The sequence below is a fragment of the Barbus barbus genome (genome assembly GCF_936440315.1).
Source record: "Barbus barbus genome assembly, chromosome: 4".
NCBI lineage: Eukaryota > Metazoa > Chordata > Actinopteri > Cypriniformes > Cyprinidae > Barbus > Barbus barbus.
The window spans coordinates 89,268-110,455 of record NC_136732.1 but is presented as its reverse complement, the minus strand read 5'-3'; the positions used below and the strand labels follow the sequence as shown (position 1 = coordinate 110,455).

General features: G+C 43.9%; 1 protein-coding gene across 2 annotated transcripts in view; it reads left to right on the top strand.

The window, feature by feature from the left end:
• LOC306868694 (Fc receptor-like protein 5) overlaps positions 1-21,188 on the top strand; it is a 188,114-nt gene that overhangs the window by 104,040 nt on the left and 62,886 nt on the right. For both annotated transcript variants that reach the window (XM_079414985.1, XM_079414984.1), the window contains exons 15-18: positions 1,125-1,403; positions 1,950-2,240; positions 12,142-12,420; positions 12,959-13,249. In XM_079414985.1, coding sequence (XP_079271111.1) covers positions 1,125-1,403; positions 1,950-2,240; positions 12,142-12,420; positions 12,959-13,249 — 1,140 coding nt within the window. The remainder of the gene's footprint in view (positions 1-1,124; positions 1,404-1,949; positions 2,241-12,141; positions 12,421-12,958; positions 13,250-21,188) is intronic.

Sequence of the window (21,188 nt, the reverse complement as noted above, 5' to 3'; positions counted from 1 at the left end):
GACACTGTCAATTTATTAAATGATACCTCATGGATTAATTCCTTTATAACATATAGAATTAACTAACAGGTTAAATTAATGTTACCGCAATGGTCAAAGCTGTGCACTTCAACTTCCAGTAGTTTGCTTTAATTAATCCTCCAGCTAATGATTTGCAAAGGTACCATTATGTTATGACTTTACCTGATGAGGCACAGGACCGCTAGCTGATTTAAAAATAATTCAAAAACCATAGCCACAATGGCATATTTACTAAACAATTAATTAACAGTCATGTGCCTCAACAGTTAGAGTCATAACATAATGATACCTTTGCAAATCATTCGCTAATGATTAATTAAAAGCAGACAACTGGAAGCTGAAGTGCATAGCTTTGACCACTGCAGTTATTAACATACGAACTTACATTATTAGTTAATATAATATTAATATAATGTTATTAGGGAATTCATACATTGACACATTTAATTAACAATTTATTGTTTACTTAAATTATTAATCATATGCAATGTTCATTCATAGCTGAGGCATTAAACACTAATACTGTAAATGGTTCAGTTCTCGATGAGTCAAACATTAAATTGCGATTATCTGGCCATTTAAGCATGAGTTAATGCATATTATTGCACCAGTATTGCAAATTGTTACCATTACCATACAGTAAAAAAAAAAGCAAATTTTCTTTGCCAAATTGCATTACAGTATGTAGACCAGTTGTCTCTTCTGAAACTCAGCAGTGTTTACCTGGCCGCTGGTCCTATTTTTAGTAGAATTAAAAAAGTGATTCAAACTCAAATTGTGAATATATTAAATACATAAAGTGGGCAAAGTGTGCTTCCTTTAATATAATCACTATAGCTGTCAATCAGATGAAGTCCTTCAGACAGAGCGTGAACACAAATAAGGACAGGGCCATTTAAATGCAGCTGTCTTGAGTCGAAATAGCTATTGGACCCACAGTCAACCCGTGCCTACCGCACATCTGACCCGCACCAGCACCGCACCCGTAAATATTATTCCATCCTTTACATCAAATATAGCAGGTCACCCGTAGAGTACCCGCCCACGTGCAGGACTCTGCTGTGATGCTGTTTCAATATTTACTCATGTGTGTATTAATACAGAGAGACCCAAACCTGTGGTGAAGGTGAAGCCAGATCAGGCTGTGTTCAGAGAAGAGAAAGTTACTCTCACGTGTGACATACAAGGAGGAAGAAGCATCCAGTGGACATACAGCTGGTTTAAAGATGGAAACACTCACAATCCATACAGAACTACAGCAGCAGCAGAGTTGAGTTTCACAGCTGACGACGTGTCTTACAGTGGTAAATACAGCTGTAGAGGAGACAGATCAGACTCACAGAAATCAGACATCAGTAATGAAGTTACACTGACTGTATCAGGTGAGTGTTTTTTTTGTTGTTTTTTTTTGCAATTCACTCTTCTTTGGTATTTACTGTAGTCACTGTCACTGTGGTTACAGATGATATCCATTGACTTTCATCAGAATAGAAAAGAACTTGAGCAAGAGAGTTCAATACTGATGAGTTTTGTACTGAAGTCAGAGAGAATGACGTGACTTACAGATAATGATGTTAAATGAGTCAATGAAGTCTTCAGATAGTCTTCTGAGGTTGATTCATTTGCACTTCATGTGAGCTTGTAGTTGGAGATCTTCAGCTCTCCTTCACCAGGGGCTTCATTCTGCTTTCTATGGCAAGTCAGAGGTGTTTGTCTGAGGATATCATGGAGCCAGAGCCACTCTACAACAACTAACATGACAAAACTAATGACAGTACAACAGAACAATATAATAAATATGGCATAAATTAATGTGTTGTAAAATATTTACAAAGTATAATTCTTTAGACCGAAAGAATGTAATTCTTATTTAATATCATTTTGTTTTTTCATTGAAACTTTATATTTTCGTCTTTTTTTTTTTATAGATTTACCCAGACCTACATTGACTATGACACCAGGAAATCCTGTATTCTCTGGCGAAACAGTCAATCTGACGTGTAAGATGGAGACATACAGTGACTGGCGATATGAGTGGTATAAAGGCTCTATAAACCATACAATATTACAGACATCTGAGCGTCACACTGTAAACCGAGACACCCTCACTATTAGAGAACTAATTAAAGAGGATGGGGATCTGTACTTTTGTGGAGGAAAGAGAGATGGAAGACCAAACTCATCAAAATCAAGCTCTGCTGTTTCTCTCATTGTGAGAGGTGAGTTGAACATCTTTGTCCTCCTAAACTCACTCTACAAATATGATCATATATCCACAAAGACATTTTGCAGTAGTCATTCCACTTTAATCCTGTTTAACTCTGTCCTTTAACCTGCTAAGGGGCCATTCACACAGGTGTGTTTTTGTTCAAAACAGTTCAAATTATACTTGAACTTGAGATCATATCTTAAAACTCAGCATACATGACAGGTGCTGGGGTGGGGGTGTCATAGAAAGTAACCTACTCATTATATACAAATATAATATATAAATATATAAATATGACTGGTTGTTTTTAAATTATGCGTTTTATTATCTGTGAAATGGGACATAACAGTGAAATTACCTGATCAGTTAAATACGCCAGAAAACTGAATTCCTTTGGAGACATGCATTTCATGTATGGACAGAGCATGAATATAATGTAAGTGTCTAAAATGCATGTCCTCAGCTCAGTATCATAAGTGTGTCATCTTTTCTTAATGCTGTTAAACTGAATGCATGAAGCAAACTGCGGAAATATCTGCAATATTAACAACAACACTAAAATTAGGAGCATGGTTTATCTGTCAACCGTATGTGTGTTAAATCTAAATTTATTACAGGTTCTCTTGATTGCTAACACCCAATTGATGAAACAATTCACTCTTTTCTCATAAACACTTTCTTAAAACTACACACCAGCTTACACAAACCTTAAACTTCACATTCAAATATTTTAGTCAAAAACTTATTGTATTTGGCCTCATATTACACACAAACCCCAACAAATGCACGCTACTTCACTAGAAAAGAAAAGTTCTCTTTCAGTCGGTCACTAATACGTCAAGTCAGGTGAACCAACTGATAGGGATTTCGGCAGAGAGCAAATCTACCTTAAGTGAAACTAGAAAGAGCCAATGCACATTGGCATGCGATATTTGCATCTGCTGCCCCGCCCCACAGCTCGGGTATATAATGAGCAGCAGGTGCATCGCATCTTTGCTTTTCGCTTCAGAGCTGAGCAGTGTGTTGTTCCTGCCTGTTTTGGAGAGTGACAGAAAGAGCTTTTCCTGTTTGTGTTGGTGCGACGTTGCGACAGCCTGTGTGCGTCAGCACATAATAAAAGAGCTTTTTCCCCTTAAAAGAACAACACGATTGTGACACTGCATCTTTTTAAAGATGTCATTCCGCTCATGCGTTTTTGGATCTGTTGGTTTCCTGCTCCTGGGCGATTATTGTCTTACATGCCTGGGCATCAAGCCAGATTGCGTTCGTGGATGAGTCATGTAGCTATTGTGGAAAGATGACCATCTTGATTTGGCGTTCGCGACTCCAATTCCTCCAAAGGGGTGGAGCCCCAGTGTCGCTTCCCTGTATGTATCGTCCTTGCCAAACCCAGGCAAAGGCTGTGGGCGAATGCCTGGTGGACTTGAGGATTACAGTCAAGTCAAGTCACCTTTATTTATATAGCGCTTTTAACAATACAGATTGTGTCAAGCACTCAACAGTATCAAATTGGAGGACAGAGTGTCAGTAATGTATAAAAATAAGATTAAACACTCTATTTTCAGTTAAGGCATTTCATTATTGAATTCAGAGATGTCATTGTCTAGATCAGTTTAGTTTAAATAGTATCTGCGAAATCACATTGACAATCACTAGAAATTAAGTGTCCCCAACTGAGCAAGCCAGAGGCGACAGTGGCAAGGAACCAAAACTCCCTCTGTGACAGAATGGAGGAAAAAACCTTGGGAGAAACCAGGCTCAGTCGAGGGGCCAGTTCTCCTCTGGCTGGGAGATTATTGTTTATTTATTGTTTTAATTAAAATTGTAAATGAATAAGTGTCAAGTCACGTCACCTTTATTTATATAGCGCTTTTAACAATGTAAATTGTCAAAGCAACTGCACAATATCAAAAAAGGAAAGTAGTGTGTCAATAATGTAAAATGAAAAGATAAAAAAAAAAAAAAGATTTTCAGTTAAAGGCATTTGACCAACATGTATTTTTTTTGTATTCAGCACAAACTGTGCTACAATAATATGTGACTAAGATGGATGTACATGTTTGCATTTTTTAGAAAAAAAAATATTATGCGTGGTTAGTAAGTTTTGGGAATTTTTTTTAGCTGAAATAAGGCCATAAAACCCACATTACATAGTCCTGAATAAGACTTTTGAGTAATCAGTCTTGTAGGCTAGAATATTTACTTAACAATTATGTGAAAATCATTCTGCTTACTCATTCACAGAAAACAATATATTGATTTAAATTTTTAAAGACATGTTTTGTGATCGAAAGCCAATATGCGAGGGAGTGGTAATGGCCTTGAATATTAAGTGATTCTCACCTGAGAGACAAAGGGCCCTCCCCTAAAGCTGCTAATGGGCCATCAGTGACTTTGACTCAGACGCGGCCCGTGATGAGTTGATTTGAGCTGTTATATGCTGTTTTTATAGAGTTTTTAAATGGATGCTGAAGCTTTTAGGTAGAATCTGCAATCTCTCTGAACCGTTTATTGCTCACTCATATGGCTGCAGTACGCTGTGTTTGCTGCAGATTAGGCTGCCAATTTAAGTGCGTTTTCTGTATTCAGGTAGTACATTAAAGGGGCTTGCTGCTCTTCTTAGCTGCTTATAAAGAAGAGAACCCCTTCGCTGCTTTCTCCTGTAAGGGGCTACTGCCCCAATCTCTGCTATTTCAGAAGGTTATGCTTCTTTCAGAATGCCATCAGTTGTGGGTTGAGTCGGTTCTGGCCTATCGTTTGTGTTGGGGGGGGTTATTATTGCTGCTCTCCCTGCTCATTCATGACAGGCTGCATGGATGGACAGGGAGTTTTTTTACCCAGAACAGAACCATACCTCCAAACCAAAACTTTATATTAAGTATCTATCATTTTGATGATAGTGGTCCTGACAGAAATGTCTATGTTCAGAGGCAGATTACCGGAAACATCCATTTCAGGAACCATTTTAGTGACTTAGGAGTCCTCTTAACTTCTCCTAAACTTTCACAGATTTAGGAGCTAATTTTAGTGTTAAAACGCTTTGTGAAATATTAGCTCTTTGTCTGTTATGGAGGCCAGCAGAAAGGAAAGGCTGTCTTCAAGCAGAGGATGGCCCACTGGATAGTGGATGCCATCACATTGGCTTACAAAGCTCAAGGCATGCCCTGTCCGCTCACTCTACTGGAGGTGTTGCATCTTCCTGGCCACTGGCATATGGCACCTCGCTGACAGATATTTGTAGAGCTGCAGGCTGGGCGTCTTTGAACACATTTGCTAGATTCTATAGCCTAAATGTAGAGCCGGAATCCTCCTGTGTTTTCACCTCAAAAAACATAGTCTATAAAGTCTATAAAAGCCACCCCAGAGATTTCCATATGCATACACCCATGGAGTCCATATGCGTATTTTACACAAACCTCCTTCGGGAAGGTAGTGGCTTCTGCAGTGCCCCCTGTTCCGTGGAAAAGCCACGCTTGTTATTTAAGTCTCGCCGATTGGGTCATGTGGAACAGCAGCATTAGACTTCCTCTGCTTAAGCCCTGTCCCATCATCTTGCCTTAGGCAAGAAGGGATCTGGAGACTTACGCAGGGTGCTGGAAGGGGCAGCATCAGTGGTGCTTTGGTAGGGATCCCAATCAGTTGGTTAACCTGACTTGATGTTGTAGTGACGACTGAAAGTTAAGGTGTCGGTTACGTATGTAAGTAAAGGAGTAAATTAACAAATTATTGTTTACTTAAATCTATTAATCATATGCAATGTTCATTAATTACATAAGTAAATGAAACGTTCAAATATCAGAGAATTTCAATGTGATGTTGGTATGCAATACAATACAGTATACTGTCTGTCACGAGTCCGGGCCCTGTGCTTCTCCCTGTCGCCACCAGAGGTCACCATCTCCCTTCCTCCCGGACTCACCTCACCTAGTCACATACACCTGCCACATCACACGCACCATTACACACACCTGTCACACTCATCACACTCCCAGCTGTTCTCCATTTGTCGGAATATATAGTTTCCCCTCTCTCACCACTCTGCCTGGGTTCGTTATTGTTATTTCATGTATTTGTTAATTGTATTTGGCGGGTTTCTAGTGTTTGCTCTGGGCTGGGATACATGCACCTCATTGCCGTTTTTGTATCCCAGTCCTTTTCTGTTTTGTTTTGTGCTGTGTTGGCCTTTTGTGTTGAATTAAAGGAGCCTTACCTGCACTTGGACCCAGACTCATCTTTCCACGGCGCTCCTCTTAGCGTTCCATGACAGAACGAACCCAGCAAGGATGGGTCCAGCAGGGAGGTTCCTCCACATCCGCCAGGGAGACCAGAGCATGGAGGATTATGCCAGGGACTTCATTAGAGGAGCTCGTCAGTCGGCGACGGAGAAGACCTGCCTCATGGTCTTCTTCTGGGGAGGCCTGGCTGAGCCCTTCAAGTCCCTGGTACCTTACTGGGACCCCGGGGAGTCGCTGGAGGACTACATTAACCTGGCTCTGCAGGTGAGCGGCTCAGCCTTCAGGTTGGAGTTAGCTGCGGAGTCCGTTCACGGTTCTCCCGAGGCGGCGATCCGGGGGACGGCGGCGGCCGCGCTCCCAGTGCCTCGCGCCCGCTTCCGGAGCGTCCTGGTCTGATACGCAGCGTGCGGGAACCCTCGCTGATGTCGGTGCGAGCAGCGTTGGCCGCTCACGTTCCTCCCGAGACAGCTGTGCTCGCTCACGTTCCTCCGGAGACAGCTGTGCTCCCCCACGAAGCCCCCGAGAGAGCGGTGTTCGCTCACGAGGCTCCCGAGAGAGCGGTGTTCGCTCACGAGGCTCCCGAGAGAGCGGTGTTCGCTCACGAAGCCCCCGAGACAGCTGTGCTCGCTCACGAGGCTCCCGAGAGAGCGGTGTTCGCTCAAGAAGCCCACGAGAGAGCGGTGTCCACTCACGAAGCTCCCGAGACAGCGGTGCTCGCTCACATTCCTCCCGAGACAGCTGTGCTCGCTCACGTTCCTCCGGAGACAGCTGTGCTCCCCCACGAAGCCCCCGAGAGAGCGGTGTTCGCTCACGAAGCTCCCGAGACAGCGGTGCTCACTCACATTCCTCCCGAGACAGCTGTGCTCGCTCACTTTCCTCCCGAGACAGCTGTGCTCGCTCACGAAGCTGTCAAATGTCTTCCTCCGGAGACATTTGCTCTGGGCTGGGATACACGCACCTCATTGCCGTTTTTGTATCCCAGTCCTTTTCTGTTTTGTTTTGTGCCGTGTTGGCCTTCTGTGTTGAATTAAAGGAGCCTTACCTGCACTTGGACCCAGACTCATCTTTCCACGGCGTTCCGTGACACTGTCAATTTATTAAATGATACCTCATGGATTAATTCCTTTATAACATATAGAATTAACTAACAGGTTAAATTAATGTGTTAATTACCGCAATGGTCAAAGCTGTGCACTTCAACTTCCAGTAGTTTGCTTTAATTAATCCTCCAGCTAATGATTTGCAAAGGTACCATTATGTTATGACTTTACCTGATGAGGCACAGGACCGCTAGCTGATTTAAAAATAATTCAAAAACCATAGCCACAATGGCATATTTACTAAACAATTAATTAACAGTCATGTGCCTCAACAGTTAGAGTCATAACATAATGATACCTTTGCAAATCATTCGCTAATGATTAATTAAAAGCAGACAACTGGAAGCTGAAGTGCATAGCTTTGACCACTGCAGTTATTAACATACGAACTTACATTATTAGTTAATATAATATTAATATAATGTTATTAGGGAATTCATACATTGACACATTTAATTAACAATTTATTGTTTACTTAAATTATTAATCATATGCAATGTTCATTCATAGCTGAGGCATTAAAAACTAATACTGTAAATGGTTCAGTTCTCGATGAGTCAAACATTAAATTGCGATTATCTGGCCATTTAAGCATGAGTTAATGCATATTATATTGATATTGACCAAGATGGCGGCGCGAACACATCGCGAGGCTCAGCGTCTCTCCAGTTTTTGCAATTTTGCAGTATTTTTCCTGCTCATCTCGGGTCTGTTCTCACTGAACAGCTTTGCCTTAACATCATACACCCGACAGGAGCTTTTGGATATCGGTCTGCACTTTTCCAACAGTTTTATAACCAATCATCGACTCATCCCGGAGATCTCCAGAACACCCGAGGCAACGCACTCTGCTCGGCCGGGCGGAAGTGCTCACAGGCGGCGCCGAGATCGTAAACAAAGGCGGGGGAAGCGCGGAGGACTAAGAGCTAAGCTAAAGCTAACACCGCACCGGCTCTCTTTACCCAGCATTTTCCTCGCTAATGTGCGGTCATTGGTGAACAAAATGGATGAAATACGACTTCGCATCACCCATAGTAAGAAACTTTTGGACTGCAATGTCATGGTTTTCACTGAAACATGGCTACATAGCGACATACCCAATAATGCTATTGATCTAACCGGACGCTACACGCTCCGAGCAGATAGAACGGCAGATGACTCCGGCAAGACCAGAGGCGGAGGATTGTGCATTTATGTGAACAAAGCTTGGTGTACGAACTCTGACATTGTTGGAAAACACTGCTCACCTAACCTAGAGTTTCTCATGGTCAAGTGTAGACCTTTCTATCTGCCGCGGGAGTTCACTTCCACCATCATAACTGCAGCCTATATTCCCCCGGATGCTAATGCCAAGCTTGCTATGAACGAACTGCATGCGGCCATTAGTAAACAACAGACTGTACACCCGGAAGCTGCATTTATTGTTGCGGGTGATTTTAATCACTCCAACCTAAAGACAGTGCTCCCCAAATTCCATCAGCATGTCTCCTGCCACACTAGAGGAGAAAAAACTTTGGATCATGTTTACACAAACATAGCTGGAGCTTACATCGCGACTCCCCTCCCCCACCTCGGACAGTCTGATCACCTTTCTTTGTTTCTCACCCCCAAGTATTCACCCCTCATCAACCGTGTGAAGCCATCAGTGAAGACCATCAAAGTGTGGCCAATGGGAGCAGAGTCTGTACTTCAGGACAAATTTCAACAAACGGACTGGAGTATGTTTGCTTCCCAGGCTGCCAGTGGCTCTCACACGGACATTGACATCTATACCACCTCTGTACTGGATTACATCAATACCTCCATTGACAGTGTTACAACAGAGAAACAGATCACAACGTACCCTAATCAGAAGCCATGGATGAACAAGGAAGTGCGGCTCCTGCTGAAAGCCCGCAACACTGCTTTCAGATCAGATGACGCTCAGGCCTACAGCATATCCAGGGCTAACCTGAAGAGGGGCATCAAGAAGGCCAAGCACTGCTACAAGCTAAAGGTAGAGGAGCATTTTTCCAACTCTGACCCCCGGCGCATGTGGCAGGGCATCCAGGTCATCAGTGACTACAAACCATGCAACTCCACTCCAACGGTCACAGACGTCTCCTTCCTTGATGAGCTAAATGACTTTTATGCTCGCTTTGAGAATAACAACAAGGAGACAGCCACCAAGATCACACTCTCAGGAGACCATCAGACCCTCAAACTCACCTCAACAGATGTCTGCACAGCATTGAGCCGGATCAATGCATGCAAGGCCGCTGGCCCTGACGGCATTCCTGGACGTGTGCTCAGGATATGTGCAGAGCAGCTCGCAGAGGTCTTCACAGACATTTTCAACCTGTCCCTCACCCAAGCAACTGTGCCAACATGCCTTAAGGCCACATCCATTGTGCCAGTGCCGAAACACTCCTCCCCGACGTGCCTGAATGACTACCGCCCCGTAGCACTCACACCCATTGTAATGAAGTGCTTTGAGCGACTGGTCCTGGCACACCTCAAGAACTGCCTCCCACCCACACTGGACCCACACCAATTTGCCTACCGTAGCAATAGGAGCACTGAGGATGCAGTATGCACAGTACTGCACTCGGTACTCACACACCTGGATAATAACAACACTTATGCACGGATTTTGTTTGTTGATTTCAGCTCAGCATTCAACACCGTCATTCCCTCCAAGCTGATCACTAAACTTGGAGACTTGGGTGTTAACACCTCCCTCTGTAGCTGGATTATGGACTTTCTGACCAACAGACCTCAGCATGTTAGGTCAGGCCACACCTGCTCCACCACCATCACACTCAACACCGGCGTACCACAGGGCTGTGTGCTGAGCCCATTCCTCTACTCCCTCTACACCCATGACTGCAGGCCTGTGCATGGATCCAACTCCATCATCAAGTTTGCTGACGACACCACAGTGATTGGCCTCATCAGAGACAACGATGAGACTGCCTACAGGGAGGAGGTACAGCACCTGGCTGCATGGTGCGCTGACAATAACCTGCTCCTCAACACCAGCAAGACAAAGGAACTTATTGTGGACTTCAGGAAGAAGAAAAGTGGAACGCATGACCCCATCCACATTAACGGGATGGTTGTTGAACGTGTCTCCAGCTTCAAGTTCCTGGGAACCCACATCTCGGAGGACCTGACCTGGACCACCAACACATCCAGCCTAGTCAAGAAGGCTCACCAACGCCTCTTCTTCCTTAGGACACTGAAGAAGAACCACCTGTCTCCAATCATCCAGCGGAACTTCTACCGGTGTGCAATTGAAAGCATCCTGACCAACTGCATCACAGTCTGGTATGGGAACTGCACAGTTGCTGACCGCAAGGCACTGCAGAGGGTGGTAAAAACCGCCCAACGCATCACAGGGAAACCACTTCCTGCCATTGAGGACGTCCAGAGAAAACGCTGTTTACGTCGAGCTCGCGGCATTCTTAAGGACTCCTCTCACCCTGACCATAGACTGTTTAAATTACTGCCCTCTGGGAGGCGCTTCAGGAGCCTCCGATCAAGGACAAGCAGACTCAGGAACAGCTTTTTCCCTACAGCTGTTTCCCTACTAAACTCTGCCCAGTGATACCCCCCTCACACACCACCACAAACTCTTCACCCCTCCCCATCATTAAAATCGGTTAAAAAACAAAAACAAAAAAACATCCACACACTGAGTACTATGCACTGGAAATTTTTATTTCTATGCACTTTCAGTGTTCATTGCACTAGTATTTATATATCTTAATGTATAGCTTATTCATATCCATTTGTAATTATATTCATAGTTTTTGCTCATAGTGTACATACATTTACTGTACAATCCATCTGTATAGTATGTTCATATCACCCATCTGTATATCATACTGATAGTATTTAAAAATTTGTAAATTATGTCCATAGTACTACTGCCTTATCTGTATATTCTGTACATATGTAACTATTGTAGACACTGTATATCCTGTACCTCTGCTTATTGCACTTCTGGTTAGATGCTAACTGCATTTCGTTGCCCTGTACCTTACATGTGCAATGACAATAAAGTTGAATCTAATCTAATCTAATCTAATTATTGCACCAGTATTGCAAATTGTTACCATTACCATACAGTAAAAAAAAAAGCAAATTTTCTTTGCCAAATTGCATTACAGTATGTAGACCAGTTGTCTCTTCTGAAACTCAGCAGTGTTTACCTGGCCGCTGGTCCTATTTTTAGTAGAATTAAAAAAGTGATTCAAACTCAAATTGTGAATATATTAAATACATAAAGTGGGCAAAGTGTGCTTCCTTTAATATAATCACTATAGCTGTCAATCAGATGAAGTCCTTCAGACAGAGCGTGAACACAAATAAGGACAGGGCCATTTAAATGCAGCTGTCTTGAGTCGAAATAGCTATTGGACCCACAGTCAACCCGTGCCTACCGCACATCTGACCCGCACCAGCACCGCACCCGTAAATATTATTCCATCCTTTACATCAAATATAGCAGGTCACCCGTAGAGTACCCGCCCACGTGCAGGACTCTGCTGTGATGCTGTTTCAATATTTACTCATGTGTGTATTAATACAGAGAGACCCAAACCTGTGGTGAAGGTGAAGCCAGATCAGGCTGTGTTCAGAGAAGAGAAAGTTACTCTCACGTGTGACATACAAGGAGGAAGAAGCATTCAGTGGACATACAGCTGGTTTAAAGATGGAAACACTCACAATCCATACAGAACTACAGCAGCAGCAGAGTTGAGTTTCACAGCTGACGACGTGTCTTACAGTGGTAAATACAGCTGTAGAGGAGACAGATCAGACTCACAGAAATCAGACATCAGTAATGAAGTTACACTGACTGTATCAGGTGAGTGTTTTTTTTTGTGGTTTTTTTTGCAATTCACTCTTCTTTGGTATGTACTGTAGTCACTGTGGTTACAGATGATATCCATTGACTTTCATCAGAATAGAAAAGAACTTGAGCAAGAGAGTTCAATACTGATGAGTTTTGTACTGAAGTCAGAGAGAATGACGTGACTTACAGATAATGATGTTAAATGAGTCAATGAAGTCTTCAGATAGTCTTCTGAGGTTGATTCATTTGCACTTCATGTGAGCTTGTAGTTGGAGATCTTCAGCTCTCCTTCACCAGGGGCTTCATTCTGCTTTCTATGGCAAGTCAGAGGTGTTTGTCTGAGGATATCATGGAGCCAGAGCCACTCTACAACAACTAACATGACAAAACTAATGACAGTACAACAGAACAATATAATAAATATGGCATAAATTAATGTGTTGTAAAATATTTACAAAGTATAATTCTTTAGACCGAAAGAATGTAATTCTTATTTAATATCATTTTGTTTTTTCATTGAAACTTTATATTTTCGTCTTTTTTTTTATAGATTTACCCAGACCTACATTGACTATGACACCAGGAAATCCTGTATTCTCTGGCGAAACAGTCAATCTGACGTGTAAGATGGAGACATACAGTGACTGGCGATATGAGTGGTATAAAGGCTCTATAAACCATACAATATTACAGACATCTGAGCGTCACACTGTAAACCGAGACACCCTCACTATTAGAGAACTAATTAAAGAGGATGGGGATCTGTACTTTTGTGGAGGAAAGAGAGATGGAAGACCAAACTCATCAAAATCAAGCTCTGCTGTTTCTCTCATTGTGAGAGGTGAGTTGAACATCTTTGTCCTCCTAAACTCACTCTACAAATATGATCATATATCCACAAAGACATTTTGCAGTAGTCATTCCACTTTAATCCTGTTTAACTCTGTCCTTTAACTTGCTAAGGGGCCATTCAGACAGGTGTGTTTTTGTTCAAAACAGTTCAAATTATACTTGAACTTGAGATCATATCTTAAAACTCAGCATACATGACAGGTGCTGGGGTGGGGGTGTCATAGAAAGTAACCTACTCATTATATACATGTTTATATGTAAATTTCAAGAAATATGACTGGTTGTTTTTAAATTATGCGTTTTATTATCTGTGAAATGGGACATAACAGTGAAATTACCTGATCAGTTAAATATGCCAGAAAACTGAATTCCTTTGGAGACATGCATTTCATGTATGGACAGAGCATGAATATAATGTAAGTGTCTAAAATGCATGTCCTCAGCTCAGTATCATAAGTGTGTCATCTTTTCTTAATGCTGTTAAACTGAATGCATGAAGCAAACTGCGGAAATATCTGCAATATTAACAACAACACTAAAATTAGGAGCATGGTTTATCTGTCAACCGTATGTGTGTTAAATCTAAATTTATTACAGGTTCTCTTGATTGCTAACACCCAATTGATGAAACAATTCACTCTTTTCTCATAAACACTTTCTTAAAACTACACACCAGCTTACACAAACCTTAAACTTCACATTCAAATATTTTAGTCAAAAACTTATTGTATTTGGCCTCATATTACACACAAACCCCAACAAATGCACGCTACTTCACTAGAAAAGAAAAGTTCTCTTTCAGTCGGTCACTAATACGTCAAGTCAGGTGAACCAACTGATAGGGATTTCGGCAGAGAGCAAATCTACCTTAAGTGAAACTAGAAAGAGCCAATGCACATTGGCATGCGATATTTGCATCTGCTGCCCCGCCCCACAGCTCGGGTATATAATGAGCAGCAGGTGCATCGCATCTTTGCTTTTCGCTTCAGAGCTGAGCAGTGTGTTGTTCCTGCCTGTTTTGGAGAGTGACAGAAAGAGCTTTTCCTGTTTGTGTTGGTGCGACGTTGCGACAGCCTGTGTGCGTCAGCACATAATAAAAGAGCTTTTTCCCCTTAAAAGAACAACACGATTGTGACACTGCATCTTTTTAAAGATGTCATTCCGCTCATGCGTTTTTGGATCTGTTGGTTTCCTGCTCCTGGGCGATTATTGTCTTACATGCCTGGGCATCAAGCCAGATTGCGTTCGTGGATGAGTCATGTAGCTATTGTGGAAAGATGACCATCTTGATTTGGCGTTCGCGACTCCAATTCCTCCAAAGGGGTGGAGCCCCAGTGTCGCTTCCCTGTATGTATCGTCCTTGCCAAACCCAGGCAAAGGCTGTGGGCGAATGCCTGGTGGACTTGAGGATTACAGTCAAGTCAAGTCACCTTTATTTATATAGCGCTTTTAACAATACAGATTGTGTCAAGCACTCAACAGTATCAAATTGGAGGACAGAGTGTCAGTAATGTATAAAAATAAGATTAAACACTCTATTTTCAGTTAAGGCATTTCATTATTGAATTCAGAGATGTCATTGTCTAGATCAGTTTAGTTTAAATAGTTTCTGCGAAATCACATTGACAATCACTAGAAATTAAGTGTCCCCAACTGAGCAAGCCAGAGGCGACAGTGGCAAGGAACCAAAACTCCCTCTGTGACAGAATGGAGGAAAAAACCTTGGGAGAAACCAGGCTCAGTCGGGGGGCCAGTTCTCTTCTGGCTGGGAGATTATTGTTTATTTATTGTTTTAATTAAAATTGTAAATGAATAAGTGTCAAGTCACGTCACCTTTATTTATATAGCGCTTTTAACAATGTAAATTGTCAAAGCAACTGCACAATATCAAAAAAGGAAAGTAGTGTGTCAATAATGTAAAATGAAAAGATAAAAAAAAAAAAAGATTTTCAGTTAAAGGCATTTGACCAACATGTATTTTTTTTGTATTCAGCACAAACTGTGCTACAATAATATGTGACTAAGATGGATGTACATGTTTGCATTTTTTAGAAAAAAAAATATTATGCGTGGTTAGTAAGTTTTGGGAATTTTTTTTTAGCTGAAATAAGGCCATAAAACCCACATTACATAGTCCTGAATAAGACTTTTGAGTAATCAGTCTTGTAGGCTAGAATATTTACTTAACAATTATGTGAAAATCATTCTGCTTACTCATTCACAGAAAACAATATATTGATTTAAATTTTTAAAGACATGTTTTGTGATCGAAAGCCAATATGCGAGGGAGTGGTAATGGCCTTGAATATTAAGTGATTCTCACCTGAGAGACAAAGGGCCCTCCCCTAAAGCTGCTAATGGGCCATCAGTGACTTTGACTCAGACGCGGCCCGTGATGAGTTGATTTGAGCTGTTATATGCTGTTTTTATAGAGTTTTTAAATGGATGCTGAAGCTTTTAGGTAGAATCTGCAATCTCTCTGAACCGTTTATTGCTCACTCATATGGCTGCAGTACGCTGTGTTTGCTGCAGATTAGGCTGCCAATTTAAGTACGTTTTCTGTATTCAGGTAGTACATTAAAGGGGCTTGCTGCTCTTCTTAGCTGCTTATAAAGAAGAGAACCCCTTCGCTGCTTTCTCCTGTAAGGGGCTACTGCCCCAATCTCTGCTATTTCAGAAGGTTATGCTTCTTTCAGAATGCCATCAGTTGTGGGTTGAGTCGGTTCTGGCCTATCGTTTGTGTTGGGGGGGTTATTATTGCTGCTCTCCCTGCTCATTCATGACAGGCTGCATGGATGGACAGGGAGTTTTTTTACCCAGAACAGAACCATACCTCCAAACCAAAACTTTATATTAAGTATCTATCATTTTGATGATAGTGGTCCTGACAGAAATGTCAATGTTCAGAGGCAGATTACCGGAAACATCCATTTCAGGAACCATTTTAGTGACTTAGGAGTCCTCTTAACTTCTCCTAAACTTTCACAGATTTAGGAGCTAATTTTAGTGTTAAAACGCTTTGTGAAATATTAGCTCTTTATCTGTTATGGAGGCCTGCAGAAAGGAAAGGCTGTCTTCAAGCAGAGGATGGCCCACTGGATAGTGGATGCCATCACATTGGCTTACAAAGCTCAAGGCATGCCCTGTCCGCTCACTCTACTGGAGGTGTTGCATCTTCCTGGCCACTGGCATATGGCACCTCGCTGACAGATATTTGTAGAGCTGCAGGCTGGGCGTCTTTGAACACATTTGCTAGATTCTATAGCCTAAATGTAGAGCCGGAATCCTCCTGTGTTTTCACCTCAAAAAACATAGTCTATAAAGTCTATAAAAGCCACCCCAGAGATTTCCATATGCATACACCCATGGAGTCCATATGCGTATTTTACACAAACCTGCTTTGGTAGGGATCCCAATCAGTTGGTTAACCTGACTTGATGTTGTAGTGACGACTGAAAGTTAAGGTGTCGGTTACGTATGTAAGTAAATGAGTAAATTAACAAATTATTGTTTACTTAAATCTATTAATCATATGCAATGTTCATTAATTACATAAGTAAATGAAATGTTCAAATATCAGAGAATTTCAATGTGATGTTGGTATGCAATACAATACAGTATACTGTCTGTCACGAGTCCGGGCCCTGCGCTTCTCCCTGTCGCCACCAGAGGTCACCATCTCCCTTCCTCCCAGACTCACCTCACCTAGTCACATACACCTGCCACATCACATGCACCATTACACACACCTGTCACACTCATCACACTCCCAGCTGTTCTCCATTTGTCGGAATATATAGTTTCCCCTCTCTCACCACTCTGCCTGGGTTCGTTATTGTTATTTCATGTATTTGTTAATTGTATTTGGCGGGTTTCTAGTGTTTGCTCTGGGCTGGGATACATGCACCTCATTGCCGTTTTTGTATCCCAGTCCTTTTCTGTTTTGTTTTGTGCTGTGTTGGCCTTTTGTGTTGAATTAAAGGAGCCTTACCTGCACTTGGACCCAGACTCATCTTTCCACGGCGCTCCTCTTAGCGTTCCGTGACAGAACGAACCCAGCAAGGATGGGTCCAGCAGGGAGGTTCCTCCACATCCGCCAGGGAGACCAGAGCATGGAGGATTATGCCAGGGACTTCATTAGAGGAGCTCGTCAGTCGGCGACGGAGAAGACCTGCCTCATGGTCTTCTTCTGGGGAGGCCTGGCTGAGCCCTTCAAGTCCCTGGTACCTTACTGGGACCCGGGGAGTCGCTGGAGGACTACATTAACCTGGCTCTGCAGGTGAGCGGCTCAGCCTTCAGGTTGGAGTTAGCTGCGGAGTCCGTTCACGGTTCTCCCGAGGCGGCGATCCGGGGGACGGCGGCGGCCGCGCCCAGTGCCTCGCGCCCGCTTCCGGAGCGTCCTGGTCTGATGCGCAGCGTGCGGGAACCCTCGCTGATGTCGGTGCGAGCGGCGTTGGCCGCTCACGTTTCTCCCGAGACAGCTGTGCTCGCTCATGTTCCTCCGGAGACAGCTGTGCTCCCCCACGAAGCCCCCGAGAGAGCAGTGTTCGCTCACGAAGCTCCCGAGACAGCGGTGCTCGCTCACATTCCTCCCGAGACAGCTGTGCTCGCTCACTTTCCTCCCGAGACAGCTGTGCTCGCTCACGAAGCTCCCGAGACAGCTGTGCTCGCTCACGAAGCTCCCGAGACAGCTGTGCTCGCTCACAAAGCTCCCGAGACAGCGGTGTTCACTCACGTTCCTCCCGAGACAGCTGTGCTCGCTCACGAAGCTCCCGAGACAGCTATGCTCGCTCACGTTCCTCCCGAGACAGCTGTGCTCGCTCACGAAGTTCCCGAGATGGCGGCGGTGTCCGCTGATGTTCCCCTCCCTGATGTGCCCCCCGAAGCGGTGGAGCCCACCATTGCCCGCTCCAGGGTGGCAGCTCCACACACACCGCTGTGGAGGCCGCTGGTTCTGCCCTGGGTCTCCATCCCGCCGGCGCTGCCTCAGGCCCCAGGTCCCCCTCCGCTACACGGGCCTGGCCCACCATCCCTCCCCCGGTTCCACCTCCCTCCGGACTTTTGGGGGTTTTGGTGGAACGTCTGGAAGCCGTTCCTTAAGGGAGGGGTCATGTCACGAGTCCGGGCCCTGCGCTTCTCCCTGTCAGAATCAGAATCAGAATCAGAAAGAGCTTTATTGCCAAGTGTGTTTGCACACACAAGGAATTTGTCTTGGTGTTATGAGCTTCCAGTACAGAAAGTACAAACATAGTGCAGACAACATATAATTAAGGTGATAAAGAACACTAATGAAGAGAATATACAATAATTAAGAATAACAATAGTAATAAAAATATACAGAAAAGAGACATGACCATAGACAGAACTGTGAATGTGCATGTGTCCTATGTACAGATGAAGGTTTGATGAGTTATTTACAGATGTACAGTACCGGGGTGTGTTATGTGTTGTTCAGGTGGGATACGGCCTGGGGGAAAAACTGTTCTTGTGTCTGGCTGTTCTGGTGCTCAGTGATCTGTAGCGCCGGCCAGAGGGCAACAGTACAAAGAGAGAGTGAGCTGGGTGTGAGGGGTCCAGAGTGACTTTCTTAGCCCTTTTCCTCACTCTGGAGGTGTAAAGTTCTTGGAGGCTAGGCAGAGGGGCACCGATAATGCAGAGGGGCACCGATAATGCACTGATGTCTGTTTTGGTAGCTGAACCAAACCAAACAGTTATAGAAGAACATAGGACAGACTCGATGATTGCAGAGTAGAACTGTTTCAGCAGCTCCTGAGGCAGGTTGAACTTCCTTAGCTGGCGGAGGAAATACAGCCTCTGCTGGGCCTTTTTCGCAATAGAGTCAATGTGATTGTCCCACTTCAGGTCCTGGGAGATGGTGGTTCCCAGGAATCTGAATGACTCTACTGAAGTCACAGTGCTGTTCATGATGGTGAGTGGGGGGAGAGCAGGGGGGTTTCTCCTGAAGTCCACTATCATCTCCACAGTTTTGAGCGTGTTCAGCTCCAGGTTGTTAAGACTGCACCAGACAGCCAGCTGCTCAACTTCCTGTCTGTAAGCAGACTCGTCACCGTCCTTGATGAGGCCTATGACTGTAGTGTCGTCCGCAAACTTCAGGAGCTTGACAGAGGGGTCCTTTGATGTGCAGTCATTCGTATAGAGGGAGAAGAGCAGTGGAGAGAGAACGCAACCCTGAGGGGCGCCAGTGCTGATGGTGAGAGTCCTGGATGTAAGTTTGCCCAGCCTCACTAGCTGCTGCCTGTCTGTCAGGAAGCTGGTGATCCACTGACAGATGGAGGAGGGCACAGATAGCTGTCTCAGTTTGTCTGAGAGAAGGTCAGGTATGATGGTATTGAAGGCCGAGCTGAAGTCCACAAATAAGATCCTTGCATAATTCCCAGGTTTGTCTAGGTGTTGCAGGATGTAATGCAGTCCCATATTGACAGCGTCATCCACAGACCTGTTTGCTCTATAGGCAAACTGAAGAGGATCCAGCAAGGGTCTAGTGATGTCCTTCAGGTAGGCCAGGACCAGTCTCTCAAGTGACTTCATGAACACAGACGTGAGTGTGACAGGTCTGTAGTCATTAAGTCCAGTGATTTTGGGCTTTTTGGGGACGGGAATGATGGTGGAGCGTTTGAAGCAGCAGGGAACTTCACACAGCTCCAGAGATCTGTTGAAGATTTGTGTAAAGATGGGGGCCAATTGGTCAGCACAGACTTTTAGACAGGCAGGTGAAATACCGTCTGGTCCTGAAGCTTTCCTAGATTTCTGTTTTCTGAAGACCCGGTTCACATCCTCTACGCAGACTTTAAACGCAGGTAGAATGGTGGGGGATGGAGTAAGGGGGGTTGCGGGGGGGGGGGGGGGTGAATATGTGAAGTGCAGATCAGAGCGGGTGCTGGGTGTCAGTCTGGCCTTTTCAAATCTGCAGTAAAACACATTGAGATCGTCAGCCCGTTGTTGATTCTCCACAGACTGTGGGGGTGGTGTCTTGTACATGGTGATGTTCCTCAGACCAGTCCATACCGACACCGGATCGTTGGCTGAAAGTTATTTTTTCAACTTCTCAGAGTAGTTCTTTTTAGCCACTCTGATCTCCTTTGTTAGTCTGTTCCTGGCCTGGTTATACAAGATTTTATCCCCACTTCTGTAAGCGTCCTCTTTGGCCTGACGAAGCTGTTTGAGTTTCCCAGTAAAACACGGTTTATCATTATTGAATGATAAGAATGTCCTGGTGGGGATGCATATATCCTCACAGAAACTGATATATGATGTTACAGTCTCTGTGAGTTCATCCAGATCGGTGGCAGCGGCTTCAAAAACACTCCAATCAGTGAGGTCAAAACAAGCTTTTAAATCTTGCTCTGCTTCATTAGTCCATCTCTTAACAGTTCTTAATACAGGCTTAGAAGATTTGAGTTTTTGCCTATAGGTCGGTATGAGATGAACCAAACAGTGATCAGAGAGCCCCAGAGCTGCCCGTGGGACAGAGTGATATGCATCTTTAATTAATGTGTAACAATGATCCAATATATTACTGTCTCTGGTGGGACATGTAACGTGCTGTCTGTATTTTGGCAGATCGCGGGAGAGATTTGCTTTATTAAAATCTCCAAGAATGATTAAAAAAGAGTCCGGGTACCTTTGCTCTGTTTCAGATATTTGTTCGGCCAGCTGTTGCATCGCGGCGCTCACGCACGCGTCCGGAGGCACGTACACATTCACGAGAATGAAGGAGGAAAACTCTCGGGGTGAATAGAACGGCTTACAGTTTATGAAGAAGGCCTCCAAATTAGGAGAACACATCTTCTTCAGAGTTGTTACATCTGAACACCAACCTTCATTTATGTAGAAACATAGTCCACCACCTCTCGTTTTCCCCGTTAGCTCAGTGATGCGGTCTGATCTGAACAGCTGATATCCCGGCA